Source organism: Ptiloglossa arizonensis, chromosome 8 (genome assembly GCF_051014685.1).
Source record: "Ptiloglossa arizonensis isolate GNS036 chromosome 8, iyPtiAriz1_principal, whole genome shotgun sequence".
Classification (NCBI taxonomy): Eukaryota; Metazoa; Arthropoda; class Insecta; order Hymenoptera; family Colletidae; genus Ptiloglossa; species Ptiloglossa arizonensis.
Genome location: NC_135055.1, coordinates 6500174 through 6510339, shown reverse-complemented (window position 1 = coordinate 6510339; position 10166 = coordinate 6500174). Strand labels below are relative to the sequence as shown.

Sequence of the window (10166 nt, the reverse complement as noted above, 5' to 3'; positions counted from 1 at the left end):
ACTGGCACCACCGTCATTAATGTACGAACACTTAATTGTGCAGCCATATTTAATACAGAATATTCATTCACACAAGCATACTTTTTGTTACTGTCAACTTATATCTTTCGTATTTATGCCATAATTTGAATGAAATGTAATGTAACTAATAACGTAATAAAATACTGTAACACATAACATCATTCGATATATTTAAGAATAATGCATTAGAAGGTGAAACAATTTTGTTATTTAAGTAACATATGAAACGTTTCCATTTTTCTTCTTTTTAGGCATATTTTGGATAAAATAGATGTTAACAATAAAGATTGCGTATTATTACGTAATAACGGTTGGTGCATCGCGTCCAGTAAATTCACGTAATTTACTTAACTCCAGTGCAATATTAACCAATGGCTTAAGAACTTCTTGAGCATCTTTCTTTAAAAATGTTGGATCATCTTCATAACTATCAACATAAACACGAATAGTAGCTCCAGAACTTCCTGTACCAGACAGACGGTATATTATACGAGAACCATCTTCAAACAGTATTCGTAATCCCTGCCATATAAAATTGTAATATATAAAAAACTTATATTCTTTATCTATTACATTTTTAAATTATGTACAATTTATAGAATACAATACCTGGTTACTAGCTTTACTTCCATCAACAGGATCTGTATAGGAATAATTATCACCTAATTTGACAATATATGTTTTAGTTCCAAATGTCAATTTCGAACCCACAAATTCGAGTTTTTGTAGTTCTGTTTCAATATGCTGCATCATTTTATTTGCCCCTTCAGATTCACAATTTTCGTAATCATACCTAACATTTATAGTAACAATAATAAAATTAAAATATCATTTTTAGAGTAAAACAAAATGGAAATTATTAAAATAAAATATAGCAAGTGTATTACTATACATTAGTTCAGTTTTTATAATAAATATATACCTCGTAAAGAAGTTTCTTCCATATGTTTGCCAATGATTTAACAATATTTCTTCTACGGACTTCCCAAGACTTGCAATTATACTAAGCCATGCAAGGCATGCCCATACTCCGTCTTTCTCACGTATATGGTCAGAACCAGTGCCAAAACTTTCTTCTCCACAGAGTGATAGATGCCCAGCATCCATTAAATTACCTAATAATACAATATTGTTAACAAAATATAGTTTATATTTTCAGTTAGTTTAATACATAAATAATTAAGATATCCATAAAATGTTACACTTAGCATAACATACCAAAATACTTCCAGCCTGTAGGTACTTCAAACAGTTTAACACCATTTTTAGCTGCAACCCTATCTACAGCAGCACCTGTTGGCATGGATCTGGCATATCCTTTAACACCAGTCTTTTTAAAATATGGTATCGAATCCAAATTAGCAGCTAATACAGCCAATGAATCAGAAGGTGTAATGAAGAAAGCCTTTTTACCTAATATCTATAGGAACAAAAATAAGCATAAGTTTACATATGTTTTATCTTTAATTTTTATATCCATTTAGAAATTTTATTTACCATATTTCTATCCCCATCTCCATCAAAAGCTGCACCAAAGTCATACGGCCCATCCTTTATAGCATTTACTAAGTCTTTGGCGTATGTTAAATTAGGATCAGGATGAAGTCCTCCAAAATCTTCTAGAGGAGTTGTATTAACAATACTTGAATTATCAATACCTAATTCACTATTAAATATTCGTTTTATATATGGACCAGTAACTGTAAATAATTTCACTATTATAATATTGAATATATTATTCAGATAATTAAATATCTATTATTACATAATAATTTGCACATACCTCCATTCATTCCATTAATAAGAACTTTAAAAGGAGGTTGATCAGTACTTCCTTGAAGTAACTTCCTGATGCTTGAGAAGTCAAAGATATCTTTCATAAGCTCTAAGTAATCATTCACAGAGTCTATCACATCTACTGTAAATTGGTTTCCATCAACACGAACAGTAGTACTCTGTATCTTATCTATGTCTATATTTATATCAGACGCAATTTTATAGCTTTTGAGCGATTTGGTAATCTCATAAATTTTATTTGTGACATGATCTGGAGCAGGACCACCATTTTCACAATTAAATTTTATACCAAAATCAGCATCAGGTCCACCAGGATTATGAGATGCAGTCAGGACAATTCCTCCTTGTGTTTTATATTTTCTTATTATCGTGGACACTGCTGGAGTTGAAAATATACCATTTTGACCAACTATTAGTCTTTTCACCTAAAGTGTTTTAAGAAAATGCTATCATAAGATAAATATACAATAACATTATACTAGTTTTAACATTTTTATAATAAGAGAATAAAAGTTAGCCTTATTCGTACAAATACAAGTGAATGAACTCTGAATATGGTATATTTACTTCAATAACAAAATATAAAGTATCTTTGTACTAATTACATGGCCTTCAATTTTTTCTACAGTACTGTTAACAATATATTCAAATTAAATCAAGTGTAAATTGATAAAATACAAGGTAACTTACTCCATTAGCTGCTGCAATCTTGATAATTTTTCCGACTGCCTCTTTGACATAGTATCTTCCATCGCCGCCTACAACTAATGTACAATCATGTAACTGATTATCAAGGGCTTGTAATATCGCTTGAATAAAATTTTCCGTATAATGTTCTTGTGTAAAAATCTTCACAGCTTTTCGTAATCCGGAGGTTCCCGGCTTTTGGCCCTCATAGACTCGAGTTTCTATAATTTTACTTGTCACTGCAATCGACATGTTTCAAAAGTATTACAGTTAAAGCAATGATTACTGAAACAAAGAATAAGACCGTTTGTAACCTAATCCGGTCAGCAGTGAGAAATCAGATTCGAGAATTTCATAACACGTCCTCGGCGTCTGCTAGCAGACTGAACTTTGCCTGCCAATGACACACAAGGGCACAGTTCACCATCTTAAAATATTACGTCCGCGCTTTACCATCGGCTAATAATATCATTCTTCGGAAGGATAAATCTTTTAAATGTGAAACAAATATTCTTATAGCGTAACTTTGATAATTGAGCGCAAACATAAGATATAAAATCTCAATGATAGAAGCTCACATTGACGTATTGTTGATACTCGTAGTAGCTTACGTTTAATATGAATCATGTAAGTCAGATAAGTAAAAATGCCAAATTGTTCTTGTCTTATCACCCGAGTCTTGAACAAATAAGTTTCTAGAAATTTTCTCTAGAATATTCTCATCTACAACAAATTTATTTTGTTTTGGTAATATTCATGAAATATTCATTTTTTTATAACGGAACAAATGTGACAGAGTTTGATTTTAACCGTATATTTCGAATTATCAAACGCGTGTCAGATTTAACGAGAGACACAGTTAAAAATATTATTGCAACAAAAATGAGCGTTTTATATTTCATATTATTTGATTTACTTTTCGATATAGTTTTAAAGATACACGAAAATATGGAAAAGATATTTAAATAAAAATTATTTATGCCCGTTGATGAGCGCTATTCATTACGATGATCAGTACTAGTAGTGAAGAAAAAGAGGAGGAGGGAGCTTGTTATGTCAAGGATGTCCGATATAAGTACGCGGGTTTACAAAACAGACACTTAGTTGTTTAAATCAACGGTTTTCCTGAAGTTTCAGTCGCGAAAGCATACACATCTCGAAAGAAGGTGTCATTTTACAAACTATATATCACTGATTCAATAATTATATTGCATTTTAAAAATAGATAAATGTCTATACTGTATAAGAACAAATTAAAATCGGAAACATCGTTTAACTTATTTTTGTGATTGTGTATATTGAAGTTTGTAGACAATATAAAATAAAATTGACTTAAAAGTCTTTTTGGGTTCACTAATTTTTTACTCTGTAATTTATTATAAATGTCAATTTAAAAAATGTTTTAAACTCTGTGTGAAGTATCTTCAAACATACTACTAATTATTACATTGGGTAAGTAAATTTGTAGGTTTTTCATATAAAAAATACGTACATTAAATATTTTTTGTTAAATAATATAGTTCTTCTATTATAACAGTTCCATTCATTTAGTATGAGAATAAATTAAGTGTAATATGTATAAGCCACAGAATGATTGGAATGTTGACATACAACATGACAGTGGATCAGAGAGTACACCGTTAATTTCTTCTGAGTCTCACACAAGTATAGAATCTGTTATATTTCAAGACTCTGAGATGAGTGATTTAGATTGTACTCCTACCAATACCCATTTCAAGTACTAACTTTTACTATTATCATCAAATTAAGGCCAATATTAATTTAGTAATAGTATTATTACATATTATATTAATAAATATTATATTTGCTACTAAATAGCTTTATTAGTTATATCGTTAACAATAATTATTTCCTAGAAGTATTTTTTATAGATATGGTAGTGTGGAAACTGGTAGTGTTAATTCTACTGCAACTGTAATACCAAAGAGACCACCACCCCTTACTGAAGATCATACTTTAGTTATGCCACTATCATTAAATACATCTTGTTCATTAAATGTAACACAAGACAGATGTTATGAAATTCATAATACTGATCTGGTGAGAATACCACAAACTAGATAAAATTGCATGTTTTGTTACAAGATTAATAGTTTTATATTTACCAAGGTTGAATAGCTTATAGATATGCACATATAACTGTGGCTAGTTCTTTGTTAAATTTTGTTTTAATTTATGAAGTATATAAGTAAGTCATATCATTTGAAAACAACATCTTTAGTGTAGAAATAATAATAGACAATTATGTTTGAGCATGTGAATATTATTAAGATGTTAATATAATTTTAATAAAATTTATTATTTATATTTTATCAGTTATTTAATAATGAAAAATACGAATCAAATGGCAAGCAGTCCTTGTTAAATGATTTTACGAGTCAATTTTTATCTCAATCTTATTCACTGGAACAAGAAACTACATACATGGCGTGTAAAGATGCCAAACCAAAGCAAAGTTCTTTAGTCACTGTGTAAGTAATCTAAAAAATATATAAATAACATTCAATTATGCTACATAAAAAATAATAATAGTTTTGTTTAATAGAATTTTACTTTATATAATATTTAGAAGATTTAGAAAGCTAGTTATTATTGTTGTTTTTGTTACCATAATGGTAAACATACCATTAATGTAGTATTAATTACAAATTATTATCAGCTATCATGTTATCATCAAGAAAGGGTTCTGGGTCAATATTCTTAGTACAGTATTCTGAAATCTAATCACATTCATAAATTTTTTGTTATCAGTCACCAGTCATTATTTTTAGTAGATTGATGATGAGAGAAAAATGAAATCTTGCATCAGAAATGCCTATATGCATTTTGAGCATAATAAATTCATACACATTTCCTTTAAGCTGAAGATCATTTTCCCCATCTTATATCTTATATATTAAATCTGTGTTACGATAAAAAAAAGAATATATATATAAAAAGTGTCTTATGTGTACAAATAAATGCCTTTAACATATCTAAAGAAATAAAATAATAACTGGATATTTATGTAATTTTATTAATAGCGTATCACTCTATTTTTTAACGTATCATATCATATAAAATATAATTTTTAAAAATGTTGATCATGTTTGTGATATTCTTTATATTTTATAAAAACCTTGTAATAAACTTGTAATAGACTTAAACTTTACCAATGTACAGGAGATTCATAAAACGTTATAATTTTTCGTGTAAAATTAATTGTACTTACCTACACGTGTCTAAATCCCTTCTATAACAACTCTGTCAAATAGTTAAATATTAAAAGTCGCCAAAACTCGAAAACATTTTCATGGTATTAAGTTGCACTACTATTAAACATCAGGCTTTTAATTATTATTTAAAAATCGAATAGACAGTAATTCGTTTCCACATCTTAAAAGCACGCGCTTCGCTAAAATACTTTTAATGAAAAAAAAAAAGAACTTTAAATCACACATGTCGAAAAGTTTTCTCCTTTGTTAAATTTAAAATAATTTCGAAAATTCTGTGACCGCATGCTTTTAAGACATGGAAACGAATGAGAATACGAGGTGAACGTGGTTACCGGTCGCTCACGTTTCGGCGACCATCGGGTGGTTGTGTCTGCTCAACAGTATATTCACATTAGAAGGGGTTAGTGCTCCGTCGGTTGCCTGGGCAACAGACGACCACCCGAAAGGTCAATGCCCGTAGCATCTAACCGTACCAGGCATTTTTTGACATTTTCATTTTAACTGTGCAATCTTGATTTTATTATCTTATCTCTATGTACTTTCGTAATATTTAATAGAAAATTGATAAACAAATTCATTGCACTCTTTTTCATTCAATTTAAACGATTAATTACATGTAGAAAATATAAATCGTTTATGTTAGACAATTACAAAATGAGAAAAATCGTCATAAAAAATGTAGTTATTCTTAAAATATATTTTTATCCATTTTAGGTTTTCGATATGGAACACTATATTAGGTTCATCTTTACTAACAATACCTTGGGGTATTGAAATGGCTGGCTTTTTGCCTGGTATTATTCTTATACTTATAATGAGTGGTTTATGTTTATATACAGCTTACTGTCTTCTCCTTGTACACAAATACAATGGTAAAAAGTTATTTCATTATTATATATGATACAAAATATGATATGAAAAATTCTAGTATAACAGCAGAATTATGATTTATTGTTTAAGGAGGACATAAAGGTATAGAAGTGATTCAGTTAAGTCGAATATATTTAAATAAGACGACAGAATATATTGCTAAAACTTTTAGTACTACTGTTTTATTGGGAGCAACCATTGCTTATTGGGTACTAATGTCTAATTTTTTATACAATTCTGTAAATTTCATACATGGTAAACACAAATTAATATACTAAAAGTTGTATCTTTCATTAAACTCTTAATATATTATATGTTAAAAAAGTTTTAGAATGCTACTAATGTTATGTTCTTTTCATAGATAGTATAGTTATAACATCCGAACAATCTATAGCTGACAATATCTCTTATTCATCAGAAGGTACATATTTTATTTATAATATATATAATTAGTTTCCACATAATATATTTTATTTGTTTTAAAAAAACAGCTACTATAATTATTTTAATTGCAGTATTGTGTCCAAAGAAAACAATGTATAATAATACAAACATTATAATCCATGAGAATATATACAACACTTTGGGACCAATTTGGGATCTATATAAAACAGTTCCTATTTTTCTTGGTTTATTGATATTTCCAATTTTGAATTTTAATAGTCCTACGTTCTTTACAAAATTTAATTCTCTTGGTGAGTAAAACCCATTATTTTTTTTTACTTATGGCTATACTGCATGTAGATTATTTGCCATCTTGATATTCTTTTTAGGTTACAACAAACATATGACTTTGTCCTATAAATTTGTATCTTACTCTGTTAAATTATGAAAACTCTATATATCTCACAGGAACTGCATCAGTCATATATTTGATTATCTTTGTCTTGGTGAAATCAGTATCATGGGGCATTAACATGGATGAAATGGAGTGGAAAATGAGTTGGACACTAAAGTCTTCATTTCCTGCTCTTTCTGGCATGCTGGCAATGTCATTTTTTATTCATAACATCATAATTACCATAATGCAAAATAATCATGATCAAAACAAAAATGTATGTAATTTTGATTTCTTCATGTATTTTTACTTTTATAGAATTATTGACAAACTTTACCTTTATGTTGTAGGGAAGAGACCTTTCTATAGCATATCTTCTTGTTACACTGACTTATATTTTAGTGGGTGTAGTATTTTATATATGTTTTCCACTCAGCAAATCTTGCATTGAAGATGTAAGTAAAATATAAAAATGTTTAATATGTCCAATGCATGGATTATTGCGGATAAAAATATTAAAGAAAAATTACATTTTCTTTACAGAATTTATTGAATAACTTTCAAAAATGGAGTGGTTTAACAGTAGGTGCTCGTATTGTTTTACTTTTCCAATTATTGACAGTTTATCCATTACTTGCATATATGCTACGTGTTCAAATGCTTTCTTCAATACGCAAAACATCTAACAGAGGCTGTATCATTTTAGTTAATATTATTCTGATATGTATATGCATTTTGTTTGCTGCTTTTGTACCCTATATTGGTACAATAATACGATACACAGGTGCTCTGAGTGGTTTCATCTATGTTTTTACATTACCAAGTTTATTGTACTTAGCAATTTTGAAACAACAGAAGAAATTGACATTATTTTCTATGTTTTTACATATAAGTATACCAATATTTGGCTTTTTAAATCTGTTGGCACAATTTTTTATTACAGAACCATAAATATATTCAAGTTGTATTTTTGAAAATACTTTGAAAGTGAGCAATTTTGTTTTTAACATTACAATGAACGAGTATATGTGTTTGAATGTTGGTTGTAAAGAGAAAGAATATATAAATTAATATTATCATGCTTTGCTCATGTGTTAATTCAATTCTATAAGAATATTGAATATATTTTTATATAAATATATTTAAAGCAATGTTAATGTTTTGATATAGATGAGTATATTAATTATTAAAAAGAATTTATTTATTCATTTAGTATACAAAATTTTATTGGCTTATCTACCATGCAATCTCAATAATTTGTACTTTGTAATTTATTTATCATATGTCATACCTAAGTATAAATATATACTTTCAAGTCCTTTTTGAAACTTTATAAATCCAAACCGTATCAACTCCTTCACCAACTATTTTCATTGCATTCATATTAGGAAGTGGAAATCTGCAAGCAATTATGACGCAATCTTTCTGTAATTCTGTTACAAATTTGTTTTCTATATCTTGCATCTGTAAAGATTGTACCATATTAATTTATATATAATTATTTACAAAAATTGGTAAATAAAACTTCATAAAATATTTAAAGAAAGCTTACCATTTGATCAACTCCAAATAAAACAATATTATCATAATTTCTTAAATTATATTTCCACAGATTTTGCTTTATAAAAGTTGTTTGTGATGATAATCCTGTAAGTAAAGCTTTCAATCTAGAGTACCATATTAACCAAGAGTTTAGTTCAATGCCATCAGCTTTGAATCCAGCTTTTGCTGCAGCAAAAACCTGTTTATGAAATAATAGTTTTACATTATATACATCTTAATCAATTATTTTAAATTAATAAATCAATTACTATACGTCCATCTCCACTCCCAAGATCAATTAATGATCCAGCACGTCCTTCTAAGGCTTGTAGTACATTTTGTACTTGTTGACTTGTAGCTGGCACGTAAGGCAAACATATTTTACGAAATGCAGGACTCACAAATGGGATACAAATTATGCTAATAGCTGTTGCAATACCTCCTACAAAATAATATACATATATTATAATATGTAGTAGAAACACTAATTTAATATATTTCTCATTGTATACCTGTTATCCCAATAAGGTATAAACCAAGTTTTGAAGCTTTCTTTGATTTGCTGGCATTATTATTGAAGATGTCATTTAGTTCTTTAACCTCTGCTAAGTAAATTGACACTTGATTAAAATTTGTAAACATAAAAGAAACTTCCTTCAAACAAAATAATAAATATTAGTATTTAAATCTATAATTTATAATTGATGAATCTTACACATTTTAAATGTTAAGTTTTGTCAACAACGAAAACGAGGAAAGATTTTTTACTTTTACTTGCCGCAAGTATTGTAGTCGTACAAGAAGTTGACTGAAGTCCGAACAGCTAAAATGACACAGGGGAAAGGGGAATCGTCCTCTAGGATTATTTGTGACATTGTGACGTGCAATTACGCTCTCTACGCAACACATTGTCACTATTGGTCAAATTGGGTAAGTGTAGAAGTCCACTGTGTGACGAAGAACGCTACATAACACAACACGATAAAGTGAAATACAAGGATAAAGTTTGCGACGTGTTTCACTTTGTCGTGTTTTGGTATGTCGCGTTCCTCGTCACACAGTAGATTCTACACTTCTATACAAGTGATACGAGTGGACGATTCCCCTTTTTCCTACGTCGTTTTAGTTTAAACTTTAAGATTTAGAGTATCCCAGTCAACTTCTCATGAAGCTACGTAATTCACATGATTTAACAAGATAATTTTAAGGTGTGTGTATATCTTTATCAGATAATC

General features: G+C 28.6%; 3 protein-coding genes across 7 annotated transcripts; 1 reads left to right on the top strand and 2 right to left on the bottom strand.

Annotated features, from left to right (window-relative positions):
* Positions 1–170: 170 nt before the first annotated feature.
* Positions 171–2981, bottom strand: Pgm1 (phosphoglucose mutase 1). Its single transcript, XM_076318062.1, has 7 exons — positions 2509–2981; positions 1805–2243; positions 1519–1721; positions 1240–1441; positions 944–1136; positions 631–814; positions 171–543 (listed from the first exon to the last, which is right to left on the bottom strand). The coding sequence occupies exons 1-7, from the start codon at positions 2755–2757 to the stop codon at positions 319–321; spliced, it is 1695 nt and encodes a 564-aa protein (XP_076174177.1). The 5' UTR covers positions 2758–2981; the 3' UTR covers positions 171–318.
* Positions 2952–8418, top strand: LOC143150061 (neutral amino acid transporter 9). The gene is made up of 12 exons (XM_076318061.1): positions 2952–3132; positions 3434–3957; positions 4043–4243; positions 4398–4566; positions 4843–4997; positions 6456–6613; positions 6702–6866; positions 6973–7032; positions 7127–7306; positions 7464–7666; positions 7740–7844; positions 7933–8418. Exons 3-12 carry the CDS (start codon positions 4080–4082, stop codon positions 8338–8340), a joined length of 1767 nt encoding a protein of 588 aa, XP_076174176.1. The 5' UTR covers positions 2952–3132; positions 3434–3957; positions 4043–4079; the 3' UTR covers positions 8341–8418.
* Positions 7121–10121, bottom strand: LOC143150068 (ATP synthase subunit C lysine N-methyltransferase). 5 transcript variants are annotated; one of them, XM_076318073.1, is made up of 6 exons: positions 9700–10121; positions 9444–9585; positions 9201–9373; positions 8942–9130; positions 8681–8853; positions 7121–8307 (listed from the first exon to the last, which is right to left on the bottom strand). In XM_076318073.1, exons 1-5 carry the CDS (start codon positions 9838–9840, stop codon positions 8701–8703), a joined length of 798 nt encoding a protein of 265 aa, XP_076174188.1. In that variant the 5' UTR covers positions 9841–10121; the 3' UTR covers positions 7121–8307; positions 8681–8700. The 5 variants fall into 5 exon arrangements, with proteins under 5 accessions (XP_076174188.1, XP_076174187.1, XP_076174189.1 ...); XM_076318072.1 differs by lacking the exon at positions 7121–8307 and having other exon boundaries at positions 8558–8853; positions 9700–10120; XM_076318074.1 differs by lacking the exon at positions 7121–8307 and having other exon boundaries at positions 8559–8853; positions 9444–9536; positions 9710–10116.
* Between the last annotated feature and the right edge of the window lie 45 nt (positions 10122–10166).

Excerpts from the sequence above, each read along its gene's own strand:
- LOC143150068 (XM_076318073.1), bottom strand. The coding sequence starts at position 9,840 with ATGTGTTGCGTAGAGAGCGTAATTGCACGTCACAATGTCACAAATAAT. Across the intron at positions 9,374-9,443 it reads ATACCTTATTGGGATAACAG|GAGGTATTGCAACAGCTATT; the intron begins GTATACAATGAG and ends ATTATTTTGTAG. Across the intron at positions 9,131-9,200 it reads GGAGTGGAGATGGACGTATA|GTTTTTGCTGCAGCAAAAGC; the intron begins GTAATTGATTTA and ends TTTCATAAACAG.
- LOC143150061 (XM_076318061.1), top strand. The coding sequence starts at position 4,080 with ATGTATAAGCCACAGAATGATTGGAATGTTGACATACAACATGACAGT. Across the intron at positions 4,567-4,842 it reads AAATTCATAATACTGATCTG|TTATTTAATAATGAAAAATA; the intron begins GTGAGAATACCA and ends ATATTTTATCAG. Across the intron at positions 4,998-6,455 it reads CAAAGTTCTTTAGTCACTGT|GTTTTCGATATGGAACACTA; the intron begins GTAAGTAATCTA and ends TATCCATTTTAG.
- Pgm1 (XM_076318062.1), bottom strand. The coding sequence starts at position 2,757 with ATGTCGATTGCAGTGACAAGTAAAATTATAGAAACTCGAGTCTATGAG. Across the intron at positions 1,722-1,804 it reads TATTAATGGAATGAATGGAG|TTACTGGTCCATATATAAAA; the intron begins GTATGTGCAAAT and ends AATTATTTACAG. Across the intron at positions 544-630 it reads GAAGTAAAGCTAGTAACCAG|GGATTACGAATACTGTTTGA; the intron begins GTATTGTATTCT and ends TTTATATGGCAG.